This window comes from Acinonyx jubatus, chromosome B1 (genome assembly GCF_027475565.1).
Source record: "Acinonyx jubatus isolate Ajub_Pintada_27869175 chromosome B1, VMU_Ajub_asm_v1.0, whole genome shotgun sequence".
NCBI lineage: Eukaryota > Metazoa > Chordata > Mammalia > Carnivora > Felidae > Acinonyx > Acinonyx jubatus.
The window spans coordinates 107,530,664-107,557,402 of record NC_069382.1 but is presented as its reverse complement, the minus strand read 5'-3'; the positions used below and the strand labels follow the sequence as shown (position 1 = coordinate 107,557,402).

General features: G+C 36.3%; 1 protein-coding gene and 1 pseudogene across 18 annotated transcripts in view; one reads left to right on the top strand and one right to left on the bottom strand.

The window, feature by feature from the left end:
• CAMK2D (calcium/calmodulin dependent protein kinase II delta) overlaps window positions 1–26,739 on the bottom strand; it is a 310,654-nt gene that overhangs the window by 45,543 nt on the left and 238,372 nt on the right. For 8 of the 18 annotated variants that reach the window (XM_015074797.3, XM_053217018.1, XM_015074801.3 and 5 more), the window contains exons 8-13: window positions 25,393–25,476; window positions 9,709–9,803; window positions 7,218–7,340; window positions 6,284–6,367; window positions 5,793–5,835; window positions 2,359–2,396 (exon numbers count right to left, since the gene is read on the bottom strand). In XM_015074797.3, the coding sequence (XP_014930283.1) occupies window positions 2,359–2,396; window positions 5,793–5,835; window positions 6,284–6,367; window positions 7,218–7,340; window positions 9,709–9,803; window positions 25,393–25,476 (467 nt within the window). Of the gene's footprint in view, window positions 1–707; window positions 741–2,358; window positions 2,397–5,792; window positions 5,836–6,283; window positions 6,368–7,217; window positions 7,341–9,708; window positions 9,804–25,392; window positions 25,477–26,739 lie in introns of all 18 variants that reach the window. The other 10 variants (XM_015074799.3, XM_015074803.3, XM_015074807.3 and 7 more) reach the window with 3 other exon arrangements.
• Window positions 23,686–24,619, top strand: LOC128314481 (60S ribosomal protein L6-like; annotated as a pseudogene).

Here is a 26,739-nt window from a genome sequence, read left to right as displayed (position 1 = left end):
TCAAATATTAAGTATTAGTTAAACTATAAGGTGTCTTTTGAACATACCAGAACTTTGGCACTTTTGTTTATGAAATGTAGTTATTTTATGCTATGGAAGCTATCTTTAACAAAACTGAATCAAACCAGATATTTAAATGATTCACCGAATTATTTTATGAGGCATGGGTAAAATATTCCTATTTTTCAGGTATTATGTTTATTCAGTCCTGAGGCTAATAAATGTTTCCTCTATAGGTGCTTAACGAGGATGGGTCCATTGTAAGCTCATTTTCACACTATTTATAAACTCCATGTAGATGTATTATGGTGTATCTGTATTAGGTTATCTGAGCTAAAAACAACTCCTATTTTAGTAATCATGATCATTGCTTAAAAATAATCCTATAATGTTTCTTTGCTTATCATTAAACAGACCATTATGTCATGTTCTCTTCAGTTTCAAGAGAAACCTGGACTCTGGTCTTACAAAAGATCCTTTGATGGCATATAAATAAAGGTATGAACTTTTCATATATTTAAAAAATTCAACTTCAAAGGTAAACAGTATGATGTGTATGTGGGTACTGTGTTTTGATAGTTACTTGACACTGACCTGTAATGGTCCTACACTTTCTCTATTTATACTAACTTAGGTAAATAAGAGTGTTTTTATTCCTAAGTGTGAATTGGCACAGGAGGAGAAATCTGGCAGATAGAGATCCTCACCATCATCTGAACACTCGAACTGGACTTCCTTTTCTGAATTGACCAGTCAAAGAGAAAGGGAAAGAAAAAAATATGACTGGTTGAATTTTTAAAGTGTCAAAGCATGGAGCACAGAATAAATTTCTCTTTAAGGAGGAACTATAAGCTGTCTAGGAGAAAAAAAAAAAGTTCTGGAAACATTTCTTTCTATATAAGGATGGTAGTGAAAATAAGTATCTCAATAGGAACTGTGAGCTCTGCATCTCTGAAAGGTACAGAAAAACATAGAACATTTGGAAAATTTTAAGTATCACATTCCCACCAATATAACATTGGAAAAAAGGGCAATATCAACTGTCACTACTGAAATTTAAACTGAATAAACTAAGCAAAAGGAAGAGAAAATTACAGATTGAGGAAAGCAATTGGTAAAAGGCATATGCCATCATAATGGGAAACACAAGTGCATGGTCACCATAGCTCTGGAAATCCCCAAATCACACATAGACAGGAGATGAAGAAATGATTGTGCATGAGCATAAGAAGTGACAAATGATTTTCTATGTTATATTTTCAAAATGAACTGACCACCTGACTTTGGGTCAAGTTCAAATGCTAGAATATTAACTAATTCCCAAGAATGTTGAAGTGTTCATGAAGAATGTATGCATCTGCCCTTGGAAGAGAAAGAAAATGATTAAAGAAATAAAATATTTAGGTAATACTCTGGAAAGATAACAAACATAATACAAATATAAGGTTACATTCAATCAAAGGCAAATTCCCACAAAGCAAAATAGAATCAATAGAAAATACGTTGTATTACTTTGTTTAGAAATCCAAGAAACTAAAAATATCCTTTTGTTATCTTTCTGGAAAATATTTCTATACGTTTTTAGAATATTCACCTTGAGTATATGTCTCAATACCCTATTATAGAAGCATAGGAAAAATTAAGACCTTTATAAGAACTGCCCAAGCAGAGATATTTAATCATTTGACATTCTATTTCCCAGACCCTATGACTTGATTTTTTTTTTTCAGTCTATACATTTCAGCAGGCCTCCAGAATACAGCATAACTAGGGGCACCTGGGTGGTTCAGTCAGTTAAGTGTCTGACTTGGGCTCAGGTCATGATCTCACCCTTTGTGAGTTTGAGCCCTGCCTGGGGCTCTGTGGTGACAGCTCAGAGCCTGGAGCCTATTTCGGATTCTGTGTCTCCCTCTCTCTCTGCCCGTCCCCAACTCGTGCTCTGTCTCTGTCTCTCAAAAAATAAAAAATAAATAAATAAATAAATCATTTAAAAATTAATAAAAAAAAGATATAGCATAATGAATCAGAAAAACATTTGGTTTTCATTGATTTTTCAGGTAACTGATAGTTTGGGACTGCAGTAAAGCACAGAGTATTTAGACATTCAGTTTCTACAACAACTCCATAAAAAAGTATTGTCAGATTATTTAATATTTAATAAAATAGAAAGAATACACCTTTTCTTGGCATAAATATTAGTCATCTTTATGTATGAAATTATTTTATACTTCAACCTGCATCTTTTACAGAAACTATAAAAAATACAAGCTGTGAAAACTTAAAAAATTTATTTAACATTTAAATATTATCCAGCATCTGAAAGTCAGAACTGATTTTGGGAGTGCTTGTTTAACTTACCTTTACTCCATCTGGTTTCTTCAACAAACTCTTGGCTGCTGCAAAATGAGAGTAAAATCATTTCAGCGAGTTATCCATTGAAACCCATGCCAGGTAACAAATCCGGTTATTGTTTCTCTCTATCACCTTTACTGAGTTATGGCCAACATATGCCAAATTATCAAGATCACACTGATGAGCGCGAGCTTACAGGACACTGAAATACAGTATCACTTTTCTTGGTTTTGCCACATCAAATTTAGAACTAATTCTTATTTAGTTCATTGCATATAATTGAACACCATGTCAGTTATGTTATTATTGGACTTTATGTCACTGTTGGTTGCGAAAAGGATACTGGAACTTTAACTGGACTATGCTTTTGTAATCCAGAAAGTTGATTTCAGTCTTCAGACATCAGCTTACAGACTGTATTACATGTTCATCCACACTACAAGTATGGTGACCATCTCAGTTCTGCCACTTAAGCCCCTCTTCCTAAAGGTTTGAAAATTTGCTCCGGTGAAATAACATCCTTTTTAAAATATACATGTATTTGAAGTCAGAACTTCCATTTTTACAAAAAAAAATATTAATAACAGTTTAAAATGAAGTGGTATATTATTGACCTAGAGCAAAATTTTTAAATTTTAGCATATGACTTTTAAAAAAGGCATTATGTACTCTTTTATACTTCAAAATCAGAATAGAAAGCTTTGATAAACAAAAGCCTTTTACTTCAAAAAATTAAAAATCAGAAAATCTGAGGTGAGATATAAAACAAAACAAAATCTTCAACTAAATCAGAGAACTCCTGAAGCATATAGTCTCAGATAAAACTTCATCTTCCCGGAGGGGAGCTTTTAGCATTTCTCCTGTTACTGAACTTCTTGAGTATATTAGAAGATGAAGTCATCCCTTAAAAAAATATACTTAGGAATGGGTATATTCATACACAGTGAGCAGATTATATAATTGTCAATGACAAGTAGTACACCAAGTGTAGAACATTTATGATGATGCAGAACAAGGTACATACTTGTGTTTCCATTTAATGTTAATTGCGTGTATATTTGTATGTATATATGTGTGTGTGCGTGTGTGTGTGTGTGTATATATATATATATATGTAGTTATTTAAGTATATCAGAATAGACTTTGACATCTGAAATGGAAAAACCTAGCTATAATAAAACTGCATGAACATGTAATTTCCTGACATCCACTTGACTTGGGATATTATTTTGATATCACTTTGGTATAATTTTAAATTTGTTTAAGATAGAAAACTGTTAATTTTATTTAGTCTTTAGCAACAAAGCTATTAATTTATTATTAATTGAGATTGTAAGAATTGTTGCCTTAGCTGTAGTACTATTTGCCTGGAGTTAAAAAGCAATATTAAGTAAATCCTGTGGCAGTTAATAGGTTAGAAAGCAAACTCAGAATAGTTGAAATTGCAATAGCAAGCAAAGAGAAGACAATGATTCAGGGTAAGCAGGGATTTGGCCTGAAAGATGCAGAAATGTCCCTTTTGGTTACTATTCACCTTACCTCACAAGAAATACATTCCACATAAAGGGAGAAAAGAAAAAAATAAAAACAACTTTATAACCATATACTTATGGACAAATTACTTTAAAGAGCATGTTTGCTAATGAAACAGAATGAATAAAATATTCAAAACTAAAATGCAGTATATCAAGTACAAGATGTAACTGGATCCATTGTTATTCAGTTGGTTTTGAAGTGATGGATAAAAAAAAGGTTGCCTTTCATGCTGAGACATCAGAAACAATATAAAATTCACATATTAGTCATGAGTTTTTAGTTTACACAATGATGAAAAGGAAAATGTGATGTAAACAAAAAGCGTCTATACATGACTGTATACATTTAAAAAGGCCCAATTTACGGCTAACGGTGTATTTAAGACTTTAACAAAATACACAATCTTAATACTGGACACTTTTTTCAAGTTAATTTGCCTTTAACAATATATATTAATAATCCTACCTCTTAGTGATTCACTAGTGTTTGGGCCACAGTGAAATATTTATTTGAATATAGTATACATTAGTTAATATTTAATGAGATGATACTGAACTCACCCATATAAATGTCAACTATGTTTATCAACTGTTCATAAAACAAGTAACTTGACAAAGGCAGTGACAAGGTTTTATCACACCAAACTGGACAAAATACATGCATTTGACTAACACAGTCCCTCAATCTGTAGCATTACTCATTGTATTCTTATCATTGATGTTGTTTAATAGGTCAATGGAAGCCTTTGGAAAGCCTCCTATGGTTTCATATAATACATAACTAAATATAATGGGGGACAAAGGTGACCATTTAATATAGTTGTAAACTAACTAGAAATTGGTTGAGAAGGTTGTAGAACCCTTGATAACGGTATGGATCATCACCTGATAGCACTGTAATTCCCAGGAGTTAAGTATGTCCTGGGATAAATAATGGAAGAATAGCTAAATCATTTGATGACACATATCACCCTTATGTAAACAGTAAACAAAGCGAAGTGGTGGTATTTTTGGCATAATTGGTTGATAATCCTTCTAAGTCTCAACAGCCACTTTAACAATGTAACTTTCTTGCACTTCAGTTCCTCTCCATACGTAAGACTGATTAAAATTTACCAAAATTTGCTTTTTGGAAACCTGGTCCTTTGAGATAATCTACTGAATAAGGAGGTTCCAAGATTCAAATACTTTCTGGACATAATATATACTTTATGTCCATTTTAGAGAGTCACCCCTATAACAAAGAAATGGCTTAGCTTCTTTCAGCCAGCCCATTATTTAAAAAAAAATTTTTATCATGGAATCATTTTGAGGAACATTTATTATCCTATATTACTGTAAGGTAGGGTTCTCTGTAAATTCTGGAGTTTAGATACCTTTGAAATATGCAACCATTCTTATAGTGTGCCAAGATACAACTGTACTTTTGAAAGAACTTGGGACTAAAAGAACTGGGTTCCTCAACAATGCTCTTCTTTTAAGAATCTCACTTATTGGGATTTCCTATGAGAATGAGACAAACACAAAAACCGTATTTATAGTTAGCAGTTGATGAAATATCAAAGAACTAATTCTAAGTTTGAAATACTGAGCTTCAAGAGGAGGAAGTACATATTTCCACAACTTGTGTGAACCCCAGTACAGATGGCAGATGGGTTTTGAGTCCTGCATAGCACTGACCAGGGGCTGCTTGAGTGCTCTTGTGAAGGGCGTACTCATGTGCCTAATGTCTCTGTGGAGACAGCACCCAGGCAGATTCCTGATGATACTCTGTAGAAGGAATCCATGCCACATATTTGTTATCCCTGAACAACAGTGTTTTTATAATTACTAAGTTTTTCTTCAATTCCAAACTGACTACTGAAGAGGAGAGCAGTGGATAAGGAGAATTCTTAACACGTGTACCTGAAAAATTCCTCGTAGCCAGCATAGTTGTCAAGATGGCGCCCTGTCAGAAAAATAAGAATTCGAAATTAATGTTGCCTCTGCAAATCTTGAACCTAACGAGCAGTCTTTGATAACAAATCTTCTCCTAATGTTACTTTTAGTTAGGGGATTTTTATCTGTTTTTGTTTTTTGGTTTCCTGAGAGCAGCAGGCCTATGTCTCACATTCAGCTGGGGCCACCCTCAGGTGTGTGGCCAGGTTCCAATTATCAAACTGCACAGTTGCTTTCCTCTGAAGGGAAGAACCACAGCACACACTGCCACAGAGATCCCAGCTCTTCATTGCAGGTTTCATTCCAGCACCTATTACATTTTCTCAAGACCCAGAAGAGGAGGAATAAGAGTTCTGAGGTCCGCACATTCAAAAGCCTTTGCTGTAAGTTATTTTCTTCACAATTTCATTTCTCACTCTGCTAAGTCCACCTCCTCACACAAATGTATAATTCCTTACCTTTAGTTTTCTTCTAGCATTAAATTTCTTCAGGCAGTCTACCGTCTCCTGTCTGTGCATCATGGAAGCAACAGTAGAACGTTGCTGGAAGAGGAAGAAAAGAAACTTAACTTAGGGTAATTAAATCATACTAAGCATTATAGTATTCTCAACTTCATCCAATCTGCATTAATGGTGCCTAAACCCTTACAATGAACTTGTGAGTATTCACTTGCAAAAGTTCCCTCCTAATGGATGATTAGCTTTGCCAAAACTATTTATGACTAAGATGCAACATTTATCTATAGAAAGCATAGATATGAATATCAATAATTCCCGCAATTACCTTTATTTCAATGTCTTTAATTATATTTCTATCGGACTGCCTTTCATTTACTCAGTACCATATTTACTGCCCTAACATTTGACAACCTTAGAAATGTAGTGGAATCTCTACATCCCCTCCAAATTTCACAGTTTTTCTTAGCACATTTGAAGTATAATCTGTCTACTATGGCCATTCTTTCTTGCTAGTTTAACTTAACTACAAGCTTCCAAATCTTGATGTTGTTGTTGTTGCTATTGTTGCTGTTTTTCCTAAAGCTGCCTAATGGTAAATAATTGAACTTTGTCTAATCTCTACTGGAATATAGTTAATTTTGGTGTCATTTTCTTATCCTCTGTTCATGAGTATTATCAATAACTAGTAGGAGAAATACTTATTCCTTTTGTTACTGTAGGCAATATTTATCGATCTATGTAAATCAGATTTTGTTACCAAAACAGCATTTATTACCATTATAAATTTATTTTATTAAATAACTCGAGTCAAAAATTCATTCATTTTTAGTTTCATCTTTTTCTATAAAAATTATTTTAAATCCATGAAAAAAATTTTAAAGAATGATTCATTTTTAATCTTAGTTCCTAAGGTCTTTGGAGAATTGTCACTTACACAGATCCATGGGTGTTTCAGTGCCTCTGAGGCTGTGATACGCTTGGCAGGATTGATAGTAAGCATTTTATTGATTAGGTCTTTGGCTTCAGGAGTCACTGTGTCCCACTCTGGTGATGGAAACTTCAAAAATACAAATTTATAAATAGTTTCAAAAATACATACATTCAATTAAACAGGGAAGAGCCAAGTAAACTAATCATTTCTTTAAGTAGTGGGTTTCTTCAAAAAACTTACTCTTTGTATAAGTTAAATTGTATCTACATGTAGATAAATCTATATAAATGTGTATATATATCCCCTTATGAATATATTTACATATATAAAAGATAAGTAGCTAATAAGTGATAAGTATATACACTAAACTGCATATTATACCTAGTAAATGTATTTTAATGTTTCAAAAAATAAATTTAAAGATCTTCTAGTCCTTTCAAAGGATCTTTATTTTGGTTTGAAAATAAGATTTTACACAGTCTTTCTCATAATTATTTGTAAACATCAATAAAGCTGGCAGGTTGTCAAATGTGTTGATGTCATCATGCTATTACACCAAGATTCAAAATGAAGTATTATAAGAAAAAATGAGGTATTACATACTTTCACACCTCATGATCAGTAAGAGTAGAAATAATAAAAGAGCTTCCGTTGCTGGTGCCAAAACTGACCTACTAATTGTGGCTATTTGGAATATAGTGGTGAGAAGAAATCTAAGACTACAAGTGCCTCAGCAGGATTTCATTTTAGCACTTCAGAAAGGTTAATCTACTTAATGACAAATTTCATCAAAGTTCTTAAAAGTAACCAACATTCAAAACTTCTATGAGTAATCCATTTGTGTATTAATAACTATATAATAGCTATCCTAAGTGTATTTAAATTTTTTGTTGATAATTACGTAGCCTCATTTTCACATTATTTATTAGTAGAGATACTATTGTTCATAGGTTAAGAAAAATTTACATCAGTTTCTAAACAACAGACAGAATATCAGGTTTTTATTCCACTTCACGGATTTTTATAGACAATCTTGGAACAAAAGTCACTGTCACTATGTCATGGACTTTAGTTCACTTTTAGTAGTTGTAAGATGGGTACTTTGTGAACCATTGGTAAAATGAAATATGAAAAAAATGATACTGACTCTTTAATACTTGAAATGTTACCAGTTTAACAACTGTCATTTTAATTCCATAAGTTATTTTGGGCAGCTATGAAAACTTGCCAATGAAGAAATATTCAAGCTGTTCCTCCTTGAGGTACAGATATTCTAATAGCAAATTAGGAGCTGGTTCAGCCTGAATAAAGGTGGACCTTTATCTCATTTTTAAAAAAGTTTCCACAAAGTCATTCCTCCATAGTCATTAAGCAGTGCATCTGCAGAACTATGTCTTGCCAAGGGGGTGCCTAGTTGTAGTCTGCAAAGATGATGAATGTGCTAGCTGTGGCCATGTAAATCTTAATTTGGCCCAAATATTAGTCTGACTAGATAGAATGGGATGCTTCAAAATTAAAAGAATATGCATTTTAAATTCTTGCTATACCCACATCCATCTATATAGAACATTTTAACAGAAAGGTGCTGCTGAATTCATGAGACCTGATTTAATATAACAGAGATTTTTTATTTTATCTTCTCTCACTTCCACACTGAGCTTTTAACTTCTGCACAGAAGACAGACCCAAAATTTCCTACGACTTAGTTGCTCCGCTTAATAATATATCAAAAGCATCTCTAAACCTTGAACTCTAATTTCCAGAGGGATGTGTGAGAAGCTACCAAAGGTGGTAGTAAATCATATTTATACACATATTTGTCAAAGGAGAGAAAATTATTATCAGTGAACACAAAGTTAAGCCATAAAGAGAAAATAGATAAGGCTTTACTTTTGAGATTTAGAACCTAATTCATACTCACTACTTTCAAATATTCGAATTATAAATGAAATATGTTGGAACTGTGATTTTCAAGTATATTAAATTGTGAAACACATTCTTCAAATGAAAGTTTCCACAGAAGCCCATGAGGTAAATAAGACTAAAAAAATCAAGCTGACACAATGGAATGATGTTCTATTTGATACATAGATCACTGCAAAATATTGTTGATACATGATTTAAAATTATGTGATAAACATTTGGGAATATAATTCAACTAAACAAGCATTAATCATTTCTAAAGCAAAAATCTTTTAATTTTTATATGTTTTAAAATGTACTAAGATCCAAAAATTTTGAGAAGTGAAGTCCTTCCTTAGAGACTTCCAACTATGTTCCTTTCAATCTTAGGAGATAGTGAACTAAAAGGAAATACAAACTAAACACATATGCTGCTTTTCTTACACTTTATCTCCCTCTCCCTAGGATTGAGAAAAATAATTAGAGAAATTGTTGAAAATTATAGTTTAAAGTGTAATGAAAAAATTTTGTTCTTGGTTAATAAACAAAAAAACAAATGCTCATCTACACTATATGAACATTTATTACATACATCATAAGCTCCAGCCTTGATCTGCTGATAGAGTCTGTGTTGGTCTTCATCCCAGAAGGGTGGATATCCCACCAGAAGGATATAGAGAATGACACCTAGACAGAATGAGCATATTAACATTATGTTAAGTCATTCAGGCAACAATAAATTAAATGTGGCAGATCCACATGATACTTAAGCCATATCCATTCAAAGAGAGGAAATTGGGTATTTGGAAAGCTTCAGAAAGACATGCTCTGATCTACTCTGAAACATTCTGTGGAGGGCGAATGCTCCTCTTCTTATGCTCATGAACTCTGATAGTATATGGCAGTCCAAAAATTTCTCTGTGCACTTTAAAAGAATGTGTATTCTGTTGTTTTTAGATGGGATGTTACATCTGTATCTGTTATGCGCAACTGGTCTAATGGGTCATTCAAAGACACTGTTTCCTTATTAACTTTAGAACCAAAGAATTCTAAAGAGGCACAACAGATCAATACCTAAAGATGAAACTTACCTGTCATCGGGGTGATATATTGATATCCGTGATGAAGACTTGTTTTGCGGCCTAACATATGATCTTTCCTAGAAAAGGTTCCATGTCAAGAAGAATGTGTATTCTGTTGCCTTTGGGTGGAATATTCTGTACACATCTGTTAAGTCCAGGTAGTCTAACATGTGGTTTAAGGCCAATATTTCTTTATTGATTTTCTGTCTGGATGATCTATCCATTGACGTAAGTGGGGTATCAAAATCCCCTACTATTACTGTATTGCTGTCTATTTCTCCCTTTAGGTCTGTTGATATTTGTTTTATATATTTAGGTGCTCCTATACTTACGTAATGTTGGGTGTATAAATATTTACAAATGTTATATCCTCTTGTTGGATTGACCCCTTCATCACTATGTAATGCTCATCTTTGTCTCATTACAGCCTTCATTTTAAAGCCTACTTTGTCTGATATAAGTATAGTTACTCTAGCTTTCTTTTGGTTTCCATTTGCATGAAATAGTTTTTCCATCCCTTCACTTTCAGACTGTATGTCATTACATCTGAAGGGTAGGCAGTATAAATTTGTTTTTGTTTTTTTAATGCATTCAGCCACTCTATGTATTTTGATTGGAGAATTTAGTCCATTTACATTTAAGGTAACTATTGATAGGTACGTACTTTTGGCATTTTGTTCATTGTTTTCTGGCTGTTTTTGTAGTTCTTCTGTGCTCCTTTTTTCTTCTCTGCTCTCTTCTTTTGTGGTTTGATGACCTTCTTTAGAGCTATGTTATATTTATTTCTCTTTTTCTCTTTTGTATTTACTATAGGTTTTTGCTTTGTGGTTATCATGAGGCTTAACAAGTTCTAATTGTGACAGTGTACTTTAACTTAGTAACTTAAGTTTGATCTTATTCTAAGGCCTATAGTTTTACTCTGCCCCATCCTACATTTTGTTTTTGATGTCATAGTTTACTTGTGTATCCCTTCACTAATTATTATAATCATTGTTTTTTACTACTTTTGTCTTTTAACCTGTATACCAGCTTTATATGTGATTAATCTACTATCTTTATTATGTATTTACCTTTCCAATGAGACTTATTCTTTTATGTTTTCTTGTTACCAATAAGCAACCTTTCTTTTCAGCTTTTAAAGATTCCTTTTAACATTTCTTGTAAGCTGGTTTAGTTTGATGAACTCCTTTAGTTTTTGTCCAGAAAACTCATTATCTCTCCTTCAATTTTGAATAACTTTGCTGGGTGGAACATTCTTCATTCAAAGTTTTTGTTGTTGCTGTTGTTGTTGTTGTTTCTTTTGGCAGCTTAAATATATCATGCAGCTTTCTCTGGCCTGCAAAGTTTCTGCTGAAAAACATACTGATAGGCTTATGAAGCTTCCCTAGTACACAACTAGTTGTTTTTCTCTTACTGCTTTTAATATTCTCTCATCTTTAACTTTTGACATCTTAATTATAATGTGTCTTGGTGTGAGTTTCTTTGGTTTCATCTTATTTGGAAATCTGAGCTTTCTGGAACTGGATGTCTGTTTCCTACCCCACGTTAAGGAAGTTTTCAGCCATTATTTCTTCAAACACGTTTCTGCCTCTTTCCTCCTTATAGAACCTCTGTAATGTGAATGTTGGTCTGCCTGATGTTGTCTCATAAGCGCCTTAAGTTATCTTCACTTTTGCCTTTTTTTTTGTTTTCCCTCTGTTGTGACTGGGTGAGTTCCACCAGCTTGGTTTCATGATAACTCATCCTTTCTACTACTTCATGTAATCTATTGTTAGTCACATTCTCTGTGACTTCTATTTAGTACTTTCTTTTATTTTTCATCTCTTTGTTGAAGTTCTCATTGTGCTTATCCATTTTTTTCCCAAGTTCAATGAGCATCTTTATGAGCATTACTTTAAGCTCTTTATCAGGTAAATTACTTATCTGTATTCTATTAAGATTTCTTCTAAAGTTTTATCTTATTCTTCCATTTGGAACATATTCCTCTGTTTTTTCATTTTATTTGACTCTGTATTGGTCTACAGAGTGGATAAAAAAACCACTTTTCCCAATCTTTTTTTTAAATTATTTTTTTAACGTTTATTCAGTTTTGAGAGAAAGAGAGAGAGCATGAGCAAGGGAGGGGCAAAGAAAGACGGAAACACAGAATCTGAAGCAGGCTCCAGGCTCTGAGCTGTCAGCACAGAGCCTGATGCGGGGCTTGAACTCTTGAAGCATGAGATCATGACCTGAGCCAAAGTCGGCCATTTAACCGACTGAGCTACCCAGGTGCCCCCCACCTTTCCCAACATTTAAGTAGTGGTTTTGTGTAGAAGATGAAACTTGTCTTTCAACTCTACCCCAACTCTTTGTCATCTCTCAAACCTTTGCTCTTCTCCAAAAAGCCTACTATATTTTTATTAGCTCTTAGTAGGTGAGGATGTGCCAAGACCCACTAGTGACTGAAAGGGAAAGATCTCAGCACCTAGGTTCAGACTGTTTGGAATCCGGACCTTCAGATAGCAGGTTTTCAAAAATTATGCAAATATATACAGTCCTGTGGGACTACAAGCATAAGCCCTACTGACCAAGCAATTTGATGTGGTCCCATGGGTGACAGTCACAAAAATCAGAGCTTCAGATGAATGCATAATATCTTTCCTGGGAGATACTAGCAAGCTGAAACAAGGCAAAGGGAGAGTGCCAAGATGGTATCCACAACCTACACTCCTTGAGAGCAACTCTGTAGTCCACTAGATGTATATCAATTCTGAAACTTACTCCTCAGGCCAAAGTTCCAGGAAAAGCCAAGATGTCTTCTTCACAGAAAGATTAGAAGGATGTGTGTCTAAATCTGCTGTTTGTGCAGTGCCCTGGTGTGGCATCTTGCCAATAACTTTCTCTACAATTTCCAACTGTGGGGCCTCAGAATGCAAGTCCCCATAACCAGCCAGGCAATCAAGGGGGCATGCCCTGGGAGGCAGCTGCAAAAAACAGGGCAGTAAATGTAAAAACCAGGACACCAGCTGTATGCAAAACTTTCCTCCAGCAGACACTGGAGCTCTGGAGTGTGGCAGAGGGTGAGCATGAAGATAGTGGTACTCTCTGAGGTCTCTGAAAAGGATTATAGGCATTCCTTAGATGTGTGTTTAATTAGAAACCTGCTCCTCAGGCTGCAGCTATGATGGTTAGTTAATAGGTGCCCTTCACAGAAAGATGAAGCTCCTAGGTCTATTACCTCTTGCTATGCTGTGTGGGTAGTGGCCATTTAAGAACTATCTCTCCATCGGTTACAGTCCTAGAGGACTCACAAGCATAAGCTCCACTGACTGACAGAGCCAGGCAATGTGGAGGTGTCACCTGACAGCAGCTGCAAAAATCAAGGTTCCAGACAGGGGTATGAGCTCCTCCCTGGGTGATGCTGATTATTACAGTCTCACAAGACAAGGAACACAAGGCCCCATGGCCTCCAGAGCCAGCCAGTCAGGAGGCATCCCCTGGGCAGCTGCCACAAGATCAGGGCATCAGACACGTGAAAAAGCTTCTTTCCTGGTGCTCTGGAGCAGCAAAGGGAAAGCATGGCCAAAGGAGAGCATGGACACAGTACTGCCAGCCTCCACCCCAGAGAATACTCCAGCAGGCTCCTAGATATGTGTTTTTAATTAGATGCCTGCCCCACTGGCTGACATTTTAATATAAGCAGGTCAACCTCCTTCACTTGATGTCTGGGTGCAATCAGGCTGCCTCTGAGCTGGGCCCTGGGACAGGTATGTCCAAGCATCCAGGCCCCTTAAGAGCTGTCTTACAGATCATGATAGTGTTGTGCATCTGGTACATGAGTCCGCTTTCAAAATTAGACATTCTTGGTGCTCATCTCTCAGGTGCAGGTCCTTAAAGTTGAGGTCTTGGATATGGGGTTCGAACCATTTACTCCTCAAGGAGAAGCCCAGGTTTTGAGTTTTCTCTTCATTGTGGATCACCAAGCTATGGGCAGGGTTTACAGTGAGATTGTGTCCCAGTCTCTCCTACCCACTTCAGTGTGGTTTTCTACTCTTTTGCCAGTGTCTAGTCAACACTGACAGCCTTTGCCCTTTTTTTTTTTTTTTTTAATTTTTTCATATGGAGCTGGAGAGTCTGTGTATCTATGGGAGGAGGTGAGTTCAGGATCTTCTAAACTTGCCATCTTGAACCAATCCCCTCCTACTTCGGAAAAGTTTACTGGCCTACCTAAAGTCTTTAGTTTCTGTCACTGCTCTGACCTCTACTGATTATTTTTCCCTTGCTGCTTTCCCTTAAAGCATGGAAACCAAGGAAAGAGGGTCAGACAGATAAAACTTTGCCTGGCATGGCCTAGGATTCCTTTTATCTCTTACCAGTGTTGGTCTCTTGGGTTTCTTTAACTTTCCTTGTTAGGAAAATATAGCCCTTATCCATCAGATTTGTCATCTTTATACAATAGACACTGTGGGAGCTAAAATGGCTTTTAAACAATAGTTTAATCACCCTAGACTGTCATAGGCTGCTTCTGGAAGTTCAAGTTCAAAAGCAGATTCTTAAATTCATGTGAATCACTACCAGAGTGGAACAATTTAAACAACATTTTATTTAAACATTATTAAATAAAAACCTAACAAAACTTTAAAATCAAGGCTGAAAATAATTTTACTATAGTGGATTTAAAAAGAAAAAAAAAGCCATGAAAAGAAAAATCACAGTATATTGTGAAAAATCTTAGCCTACTGATACTTCATCTTTGCAACATAAAAAGGTATTTTTTCCATTTCTCTCTACATTATAAACAACGTAAATTGATTTAAATTTACTTTTTTATTATTTTTCTATCTAACACATGCATCTAATAATGAGGATCGTGATGAGTGTCTGTGTTTGTGTTCCCAGGAGAGAGGTAGAAGAAGGGCTGTACCTAAGTAGTTTTATCTCTTAGTTATGGTTTGGGGGTAAATATGAAAATTAGTTTTTTTAATTATTTTTCATGTTTACTTATTTTTGAGAGAGAGAGAGAGAGAGAGAGAGAGAGAGAAAGGAAGCACATATGAGAGCTAGCAAGGGAAGGGCAGAAAGAGAGGGCAACAGAGGATCCAAAGAGAGCTTTGCAATGACAGCAGTGAGCCTGATGTGGGCTCGAACTCATGAACCTTGAGATCATGGCCTGAGATGAAGCTGGACCCTGAACTGACTGAGCCACGCAGGTGCCCCAAAGAAAATTAGCTCTGTAATGGCAATAGTTGATATTAATTTTTTAATTCAACATTTTTCTAATAAACATTTGAAGTAGGCTGTTATGAAGTTATAAAACAGAGACAACTGAGACATTTAGCACTCTGAACCTAGGGTAGGTTGCAAGGCTGGCCTGCTTCAGAGGTTTTGTCCTGCAGTCCTGCTGGCTGGCACTGATGTGGTATGTCTCTACAAAGGGGAAGGTTCATAGATACCTCGTTCCCCAAGAAATGGCAACCACTACATAGATAAATGCCCACAATTTAATTGCTTGATTGAGGAGTTTCTACCAAAAAATTTTCTTTACTAAAACAATAACACAAATATAAAAGATTTAAAAACATTCAGGCCAGAAGATTTAAAGAAAAAAAATACATGAGCACTATTTACACTGATGTTTACTTCTCAATGCCTATTTAAATAAATACTGGTTTGTAAGCTTATTTTGATTTGCTCATTAGATTGGAGTCTGAGGCCTTCCTGAATTACATGCTTTTTTGGAGTTCTATTTTCTGTAAGTATAGAATAACTATGAGAGTCATGGTATAATAATACATTTTATTGTAGGTAACATTTTTTGAGTAGCTACATCTGCATTAGTGCATTACCTTATTTACTCCCTGTACAATGCTGAGGTAGATAAATGTTATTGTCTCCATTTTACAGATGAGGAAATGGTTTGAGAACTTATATGAAATAACTGTTTCAGCCACAAGCAGGCTAGAGCTACTTTTTCTTCATCTATGAAGACAAATGCATTTTAAATTTTAAATTGTTTGTGTTGTGTAATTGAAAGGCCTTGACCACTAGTAAGGTTTCACTTTGGTACTGTCTTAAATGTTCCCTGCAGCCACTTTTTCCTTTAGCTATGCACTTTATTAAAGTTTTTATTGTCTAACTGAGAGTCTTTGCCCCATTCCATTTTACTTTTTTCTTGTAAGCTTAATTTATAACCCTAATATTTTACCTTCCTCTCCTAGGTCAGAGAAAAAAAATGAAAAAAAAAATAGAGTTTCTTTTCTTGCCCTAAAACTAAGTCAGTAAAATCTTTAAAAGCTGGTCAAAATCTTCATTTTTTTTTTTTTTTTTTTTTTTGCGAGAGCACTTCAGGGATGAAGATATAATCTCCAAAATTTGAATGTTTCTTAGGATATTATTGGCCTTTAATGATTTCTACCTAGATATTTCATTAGGGGTTACAAAAAAAGATATTTCAATTCTATTACACCTTCTTTAGTCTAAGAACAACTTATTTCATCGATTATTTGGTGACCTTGTTGTCAGGTTCATACAGGAAAGGTAAAGTAACAGACTTTTGTTTCCTCCTTTATGAATTGGTTTTTGAAATAATTCGAAATAATTCGAAATAATTTTGAAATACATTGGTTCCCCATTAATTAATCCCCTAATCCAAGGTTAGGATTGCTACTGTAGTTTGATTATCGTCATGAATGCATGGATTTAAACTTGATGTGTTTCAATCTATTACTGTTATTTTTCTCATTTAACTTTTAATTGTCCTATCTTTAACTAGAAGTCATCTCTTCAAGTTGGCTCCTGAGTCCTGTTCGTATCTAAGTAGAGATCATCAGAAGCTACTAACATCATGAGACACATCCAACCTTTGGAGGTCATATCATCCCTGATATGTTCTTGCAAAAAAAAAAAAAAAAAAGTCTGTGGTCTTTAACAGTTTTCTGTCTTTCTGCTATAACAAGATGCACCTGTATCATCTTGTGCTTTTCCTAACCTAGACTTGGAATTAGTTCCTTTCACAAGGAATCATGGTTCCTTACCATGGTAAACATTATGTAGAGACCAATATCAGGTACTCTGTAGGGGTGCTCTGTGGGAACTGCAGGTTTCTTCAACAAATAAATGGAGAAATGAGAAGGGGGGTGAGGAGGAGGAAAGATAGAGAAGCAGAAATTACAAATTAAAAGAGACCTAAGAGGGGCCCCTGGGTGGCTCAGTCACTTGAGTGTTCAACTCCTGATTTTGGCTCAGGCCATGATCTCATGGTTTGTGAGTTCCAGCCTTACATCAGGCTCTGTGCTGTCAGTGTGGAGCATGCTTGGGAATTCTCTCCCCCTGCCCTTTCCCCCTCGTGTGCACTCACTCTCTCTCTCAAACATAAACTTCACAGAAAAAAGGGGGGGGGACCTAAGACACCAAACTAATAATAAAATTATGAGACAAGAGGGCAAACTGCCAAAAAAATTACTAGTTATTTGATGGTTTTAAGCAGTAATTATATTAAATTTTAAAGTACTGTTATTATTGTCATTCTTTTAAAAGAACCCTTTTCTTTTAGAGACACACATTATGGTATGTATAGATATACTGATATTATATTTATATTTGACTAAAATAATCTTGGGGAGGAGGGATGAGTTGGGTGGTGTAGATGAAATAGGATTAGCTGTCATTTAATTATATTATTCTACTTTTGTATACTTCGAAATTTCCAAAATAAAAAGTTAAAACAACTATTTTGACACAGCTTCATATAACATTTAAAAGTGGAAGTTGAACTAGTTTTCACTGTCATTTGAGCTTGGGCAATGCTAGAGATATTTGATTAATAAGAGTTGAGAAGCACTGATTACTGATTAGGTATAAAGATTACATTATCAAGAACATTCAAAAATAATGTTAATAAAAGCTGGAGTTAGAAAAATGATTAAACCTATAATAACATTAATGATTAAAACATTCTAGTCGCTGCTCTGATGAAAGGAGAGAGAAAAAAGCAATGTTCAAAAACTCCAAAAAGTCAGTGGGGAGTTAATGGAACAATCTAACAAGACATCCACTTAATACTCTCAGTAAATAAAGGGCATACTGTGAGTGGAGTTTGGAAAGGTACAGTTAACTATACAAAGAATAAGTATGGCTCCCTTTTATATTGCAATACCTTATGCAAGAAAAAAATCACCATGCAATTCAAATAGGAAAAAGTGTTTAACTAACTCTGACCTAAAGAGACAATTATGGGAAGAACAAAGATCTAGAAGATCAAGGTCAGCAAGATAGGAAGTTGTTTTCCAGATGATGGTAACTATGCCATATAGTAGGGGTGGCAAACAGGTCTTCCAGCACCAGGAAGAGATGAATGCCTGTGTCCACACTGTGTATGGGGCAGGCGGGTAACCAGGAGAGAGCATGTGTCCATCACTTGACAGGTACAGCTGTTATTTAAGAGCAAAAGTATCTTGTTATTAGTTCTCTCAATTGCTTTAGTGAAATTTCCTGATAATAAATTATAAAGATAAATAATAAATGTCAACACCCCCCCTCCCAAAGTAAAAGGTTCAGCAATCTGGGCAAAACATCTGTGAACCACCTGTTTGCAACCTCTGCTATATTGTGTAAGAATCCTAAAATTTGCTGCTCTAAAGAAAACTGCAACTAGCTGGCATGATGCTGTTCGATGTTAGTGTGCACTAGAATAACCTAGCAAGCCTGATAAAATGCAAATTCCTGAGCCTCACCACGAAGAATCTTATTCAGTGATTCTCTGGTGCATTCCAGAAAATTGAATCTGGTAAGTACTCAGGTCACTTTGAAACATGGGTCCATGTTTCTAAAACATCAGGTTAGGGACACCATAACACTGTGTCTTGAGAAATCTAAGAGAATAGGTAAGTTCAAAGTAAGACAATATTGGTAGGGGCTATAATTAGGAGTAAAGCTCCATGGATAGAAGACTAATGAGGATATAGGCCATAAAGGATGAAGGCAACAGAGCCTTGTAATTGTGAGGCATATCTGTGATGGCCAAGTGTAAGGTAATCATGGAACTGGTAATCATAAGCAACAAAGTTGACCAGTGTAAGGTAATCATACCAACAAACTGCTTGAGATTTCAAAATTGTAAATACTTTCTTAAAAAGTGCTTGATGCTGATTTATTCCAGTGAAATAAAAGAAAAAAAAACAGCAACACAATCTCTAAGGAAATGGGAACCCTTAGCAAATATATGCTCTGAGGCCCAGTAATCACACAAATGCTGAACTTAGTGACCATGCTTCTTAATATATTCCATAATATTCCAAAGGCTCATCAAAAGTCATGGTATATTCTGTGATAGTCACTAATTTATTATCACTCATAACTGTTCTGATATCTAATTCAGACAGAGACGTAGTAAGACAAGAGTGTGTGTGTGTGTGTGCGTGCGTGTGTGTGTGTGTGCACGCACGCGCATATGTGTGTGTTGGCTAGGTTTATATGGGCTTACATTTGAGCCAAAATGTAGAAGCAAGTTCTATTAAATCCAGTGATTCAGTGACATCTATAAACAACATCTGTTCATTCCTTTGGGGAATTATGGAAACAGCTATATATGCAAGAAAGCCATCAAAATCAATTTACTGTTGTTAAGGTAGAACTCAGGGGAGTGTTCTTGTTTCACTAACGTCCGTTATTTGCTTTTCAATAAAAGACTAGTTGCTTTGAAAGACTAAGTGCAGGTCAGACTACATTCTGTGTGAGGTCTCAAAAGCAAGGTAATGGTGGTATTTGAAATGTCCTATGTATGGATAATTGCATATTTCTAATAAAAATGATGTACAGACTTCTTTTATCTATTATACCAATACTGTGCTTCACTCTGCTCTATGTCAACTGCTAAAAAGACAATCTGCTGTAGTGCATGCTCATAGCTTAATTCACAGAAGGTTAGCTGCTATTCTGCTAAATGTCTTATTCTACATTTCTTTTATTATCTGGGTAGTGTCATTTCCTACCCCACTCTACAATGTCTAGCCTTGAAAAGAAGTAGTTATTCAATAGGCAAGTGCTAGTGCTGATGGATGGCTAAAAAAAGAGTTTCTCTCAAGATAGGTCATAATCTAAAAGCAACTGAATATGTGTACATTCCCTTGGTGCTTATTACCTTGAGGATGAGAAAGGGTAGACCGTCTTACAAACGTAAGAGAATTTAATGTAACTTTCATGTTACCTTAGTGAAGTGAAAATAGAATAAAATAGTTAAGACAGTGTTCCAAACCCACTGCAGTGATCCAGAAATGTAACAAAAGGCATTATGATGTTTGTGGAAGGAGGTGGGGCATTATTGTGATATTAGAATATCTAAGACATTTCCATAGTTACCTATGTGATCTCAAATGCATTTTAAGGCACACAATTTAAAAATATATCACTATCTCTATGCAAAATGGAAACTGTTAGGAAATATATGCTCTAAATAGAGCATTGCTTGTCACAAAGGGATTTAACTATTTGTTTGTAGAAAACTGTGTGAAGAAAGCAAAGGTAAGGATAAAACCGAGCAAAGTGAAAGGTGGTTCTGCCCATGGCAAAACTCAGGTTGAAATCTGTGAGATGCCCTATGGCTCTAAGTTTCTATAGCCATTATGAGATCTGTGTGTATGTGCATATACATCTGCAGGCATACATACACTATCTGCTATTTACATGCACTTAAAAAAAGTGTATTTATTTATTTTGAGAGAGAGAATCCCAAGCAGTCTCTATGCTGCCAGTGCAGAGCCTGACACAAGGATTGATCCCACAAATCATGAGATCATGACCTGAGCTGAGATCAAGAGCCAGATGCTGAACCAACTGAGCCACCCAGATGCCCCTACTTAACTTTTTAAGAATGTTACATAGCTCACACAGTAAGAAGGGAAGCTACTCTTCACCCATCTTTTTCCCCTTGTCCAGCCAAGAGTTAGAGCTTCTACTCTATGAGTTACCTTGCATTTACCAGATGTGAAATCCTATTATTACAAGATATACTATTATTTTAAAAGATTAGCTATATAAACAATGCATTCAAACAAAAAATTCAAAAGCCAGATATACTCAACTTTACCAAAGCAATATTAAAATTGAGCATAGTGTATTTAGTAAGTCTAAGACAGTGAGTCTAAACCCCGATGATATGTCATAGTTATTAAAAAATGTAGCTGCCACTCAGAGCCACTAAAGCAGAGGGCCTATGTAGGGGCTGGATACACATATACATATACATACATATACACACACACATACACACATAAGTTTCATCACTGATTCTGCTCCCCAGCCAGGAAAAGAATCCCTAATACAAAATACCAGGTTTTTTGGGGGGGTTTCTTTTAAATAACCTGACATTCTTAAACACAAATAAAATTGATACATTGTCAAAAAAATGTTTTTAATGCAAGGACTAAATAATTGATTTATTTAAATTGTCTGAATGAATAGGATTCATGAGCTGTGAAACTGGTCTACAATAGCATCTTTGGCAGAATCAAAGGCCTGCAAAAGAATAATTTAAACGAGAAGAAAGAAAGCAAAGGGAGAGAGGTATTCGGTATTCAGGTAACCAGATGAAGTTATCATAATATTCAACTGCTGATAAAAACAATAATGCTGAGTCATCTAATAAAATGCATAAGACTCTCTCTCACATATCTACTTATCAGTTATCTTGAAACTTCATTTAAAAAGAAACACTTTCTTACTTTTCTGTTTTATACAAGGAAGCTGAGATACCAAGACTATAAAATTTGTGCCAGGTTCTACAGCAAGCGCATCAAAGAGCTGAGTGAGTGGGTGCTCTCAACCAGTGCACATACTGCCTCCCACCTGTGGGGTGGGTGGGAAGGAGGAAGAGAAAGAGGAAAACAAGAAGGGATGGAAAAAAAGGGAGGTGAAGGGAGGCTAGAGGTGACCTTCTCATGAAGGCAGCAAAAAGACTCTTGAGTGCCTTGCCCCAGCTACTGATCAGTCTCCACTACACTAGCCCACTAGTGTTCAGGGTCTGAGTGCAGAACTCTGGCTACACTCCCATCAACTCCCTCCTCCATAAACCCATCTAGATCTGCCTGCCTCTCAGGACACTCTTTGCTGCTTTTTAAATTCATCAGCAATGACAGATCTGTGATGAAAGGTGTTATGTTGCAAGGGAAATATGTGAGTTATCTGCCATTAGCATTTAGATTTGAACAAGGATGTTCTGTGACAATGCTCTAACCCAAAGACATCGAGTTCATACTTCGAAGATACTCTCAGGTAGGCAGAAGGAAGACAGAGCTTGGGGACAGAGCAGACACCCAAGACCTCACCCTTTAATTAAATGACAATCCAACCTTTTAGAGTAATAGCTGTTTGCATTTTAAATTTCTTTACAAACTATAAAATGTCTTTATTTGACCCCCATGCAATTCTACAAGGGTAATATTTCCTGTTTGATAGATACAGAAACCAACTCAGAGATACTAGAGATAGGGTAAGTGCAAAGTAAAGACCTTAACGCAGGCGTTGTGACTGGAGATATAGCGCTCCTCCCATAACTGCTTTCCTGGGCATGGAGGTAAGTCTAAAGGTTCAAGAGGCATCCAGTTTCAGATCAAACACCAAGTTGCTATTGCTAATGAGATCAAGCTGACAAGATATATAGTGTGGGATAACCTAGCACTACAAAGTAATGGTGATGAATTTACTATTTTTTTCCATGAAACCAAATCTAAAAAGTTATTTTCATAATCATTTTTTTAAACAAATCCTTCCAGGCTTACAAACACCAAAGGCAACAAAATCTGTCTGCGGCACACTAAAGCCACACGATTTAGACTGGTAGCAATGACACAGTGTCAGGAACCTAGAAAACTAGTTTGTGTCAATGACCCCAGTTGAAAAATATTTCAAAGTATTCTATAGTATCCTTTTTATTTTAGTCTTTCACCTATTCGCAGTGTACAGAACACACAGAAATTCCGTTTAAAAATTGTGGTGGGAATCCTCCATATTATATGGCTTTGAGCCTGCACAGGATACTTATTTGATTAGAGTTGGTTGATAAAGGCCTAAAGCAGAGTTCAGTCCACAGAACAGACTAATTGCTTTCTTTTCCAAGATTCACTTTTCCCCTTTCAGTCCCCGCCAACCATGTTGTGCAGACGTGGCATTTGTTGAAAGGGCTGCTTGGATGAGGTGGAAGGACAGCAGCATAAAAGCATGGCCACTCCAGGTGATGCTGTGTCCCTGGTCTCAAGGTGCTTCCAGACCTGGAAACACTAACATCGCCTGGGCACTTGCTAAAAACACACATGCTCCTACCCAAGACCGACTGATTCAGAAGCAGCAGTCTGTGCTTTAACCAGCCCTCCACGTGACCTGCGGTAGGCTGAAGGTTGAGAACTACTACCCTAAGTTGATCATTAGAGAGCATCAACTTCCAATTTAAAGGATCCTATCATTAATTATAATACTGGTATACTGTAAAATTTGCATAGAAATATGATTCCTGCTCTTTCCCATCTTGCAAGATGGTGGGCGAAAAAGCTGAGAAGCCGGATATACGGAGAAGAAACCTGAAGCCAAGAAGGCTGATGCTGGTGGCAAGATTAAGAAGGGTAACCTCAAGGCTAAAACTCCAAAGAAGAAGAAGCCCCACTGCAGCCGAAACCCTGTCCTAGTCAGAGGAATTGGCAGATATTCCCGATCGGCTATGTATTCGACTAAGGCCATGTACAAGCGAAGTATTCAGCAGCTAAATCCAGAATTGAAAAGAAAAAGAAGGAGAAGGTTCTTGCTACTGTCACAAAACCAGTTGGTGGTGATAAGAACGGTGGTACCCGACTGGTTAAACTTCACAAAATGCCTAGGTATTATCCTACCGAAGATGTGCCTCAGAAGCTGTTGAGCCATGGCAAAAATCCTTTCAGTCAGCATGTGAGGAAACTGCGAGCTAGCATCACTCCTAGGGCCATTTTGATCATCCTCACTGGGGGCCACAGAGGCAAGAGAGTGGTTTTCCTGAAGCAACTGAGCAGTGGCTTGCTACTTGTGACTGGACCTCTGTCTCTTAATTGAGCTCCTCTGTATAGAACACACCAGAAATTTGTCATTGCCACCTCCACCAAAATTGATATCAGCAGTGTGAAAATCCCCAAACACCTCACTGATGTTTACTTTAAGAAGAAGCTGCGTAAACCCAGACGCCAGGAAGGTGAGGTCTTCAACACAGAGAAAGAAAAATATGAGATTACAGAGCAGTGCAAGGTTGATCAGAAAGCTGTGGACTCGCAAATTCCGCCAAAAATCAAAGCCGGTCCTCAGCTTCAGGTCTACCTCCGCTCTGTGTTTGCTCTCACAAATGGAGTTTACCCTCACAAATTGGTGTTCTAAATTTCTTACAAAGAACCTAATTAAGTAACAGATCCATGAAAGAAAGAAAGAAAGAAAGAAAGAAAGAAAGAAAGAAAGAAAGAAAGAAAGAAAGAAAGAAAGAAAGAAAGAAAGGAGGGAGGGAGGGAGGGAGGGAGGGAGGGAGGGAAGGAAGGAAGGAAGGAAGGAAGGAAGGAAGGAAGGAAGGAAGAAAATGAAAGGAAGGGAAAGGAAAGGAAAGGAAAGGAAAGGAAAGGAAAGGAAAGGAAAGGAAAGGAAGGGAAAGGAAGGGAAGGGAAGGGAAGGGAAGGGAAGGAAAAAAGAAAGAAAGAAAGAAAGAAAGAAAGAAAGAAAGAAAGAAAGAAAGAAAGAAAGAAAGAAAGAAAGAAAGAAAGAAAGAAAGGAAAGAGAAAGGAAAGGAAAGGAAAGGAAAGGAAGGGAAGGGAAGGGAAGGGAAGGGAAGGGAAGGGAAGGGAAAGGAAAGGAAAGGAAAGGAAAGGAAAGGAAAGGAAAGGAAAGGAAAGGAAAGGAAAGGAAGAAAGAAAGGAAGGAAGGAAGGAAGGAAGGAAGGAAGGAAGGAAGAAAGAGAAAGGAAGAAAGAAAGAAAATGAAAGGAAGGGAAAGGAAAGGAAAGGAAAGGAAAGGAAAGGAAAGGAAAGGAAAGGAAAGGAAAGGAAAGGAAAGGAAGGGAAGGGAGGGGAGGGGAGGGGAGGGGAAGGGAAGGGAAGGGAAGGGAAGGGAAGGGAAGGGAAGGGAAAGGAAGAAAGGAAGAAAGGAAGAAAGGAAGAAAGGAAGAAAGGAAGAAAGGAAGAAAGGAAGAAAGGAAGAAAGAAAGATAGATGATTCCTTACCGCATGCCCACATATCCACTGGTTTTCCATAAGGATCTTTACGTAAAACTTCTGGAGAAAGATATCCGGGTGTGCCAGCAAAACCTAGGGAAAATGGATGTTAAGGAGTCAGAGTTGACTTAACAAAACCGATATGATATAGGAAACTAAGGAATAAAACATTTGGAGGACCTTTTAACCTCTAATATGTTTGTCAAAATAAAATAAGGCTCTCAGAAGATGAAAATAACGCAGAGAGAAACGCAGACTGGTTTCTCTCTATAGTAGTATCAACACTAATCTGCTTGGTAGCTTATTGGAAAAAGTACATTTATTTCCAGACATGAAGGCTACTTTATTGTGCTATACAGTCAGCCCGTATACTTAAGTCTACTCGGTTAGCAGTTCTTATTCTCACGTACTTATGTCAGAACTGAAACAAAACCTGTGAAAGATAAGAACACACCACCCTAAAATATGCCACGGCGGCATACTGATTATTTTTAACTGAAGGCAACTGAGAATTAGCAGATGTATGACAGGCTCTTTAATCTCCTCCTTTCTACCTAAAAGTAGGGCATACATTTCTTGTGGAAAAGGTGCCCTCCCTGTGCCAGGAAGAGAACATTCTTGGCATGGGAGTTGGTGCCAAGATGGATCTACAAAAACCAACCTTAGTAAAATAGCCTTGCTCTTCCATTAGTTTCTCTAGGTATTTCCTCATTATTCCCCCCACAGTTTAATGCCCCTAGCCCAAACCCTTTTTTCTTTGTCTTGTCAAATCTCCACAATTTATCACTTTTTGTTAAAATGGGATATAATTCCTTGGGTCTAGCCTTCTCTAGGTCTTCATTTCTTCTCTAGAAAGGCATTAAAATATTAACATTAAAACAAATTGTATGCTTTTCTCCTGTTCATCAGTCTTTTGTCAGTTCAACTCACAGGCCCCTGCCACAGACCTAAGAGGGAAAAGACAAAGTCTTTCCTCCTCTATACCTGAAAAGAAATGAGGAGAGATTTGAAGATAGGGTTAGAACCTGACAAAAGATGACAGTTATCATGATATCTACGTAATTTTATTATGAGAAGCATTCACCTATAAAACAGAAGGACACAAAACATAGACGCCAAGTAAATATTTTTGGAAATTGAGGTAGTCTATGAGGTGAGGATGGGGCTGAGAGAAGTTTAAGAATTCACTAAAAGAAATAAGCCCGAAATATATCAAAGAGATCACAGTGTACTAATAAATAGTCAGTGTGTACTCATAACTGTGAATTTAAAGGATTCAGGAACATTTGAATGAACTACTATTGAGCAAGTATCAACTAGAATTTTGAGAGAGATGTGGTAAGAGAAACTAGATGG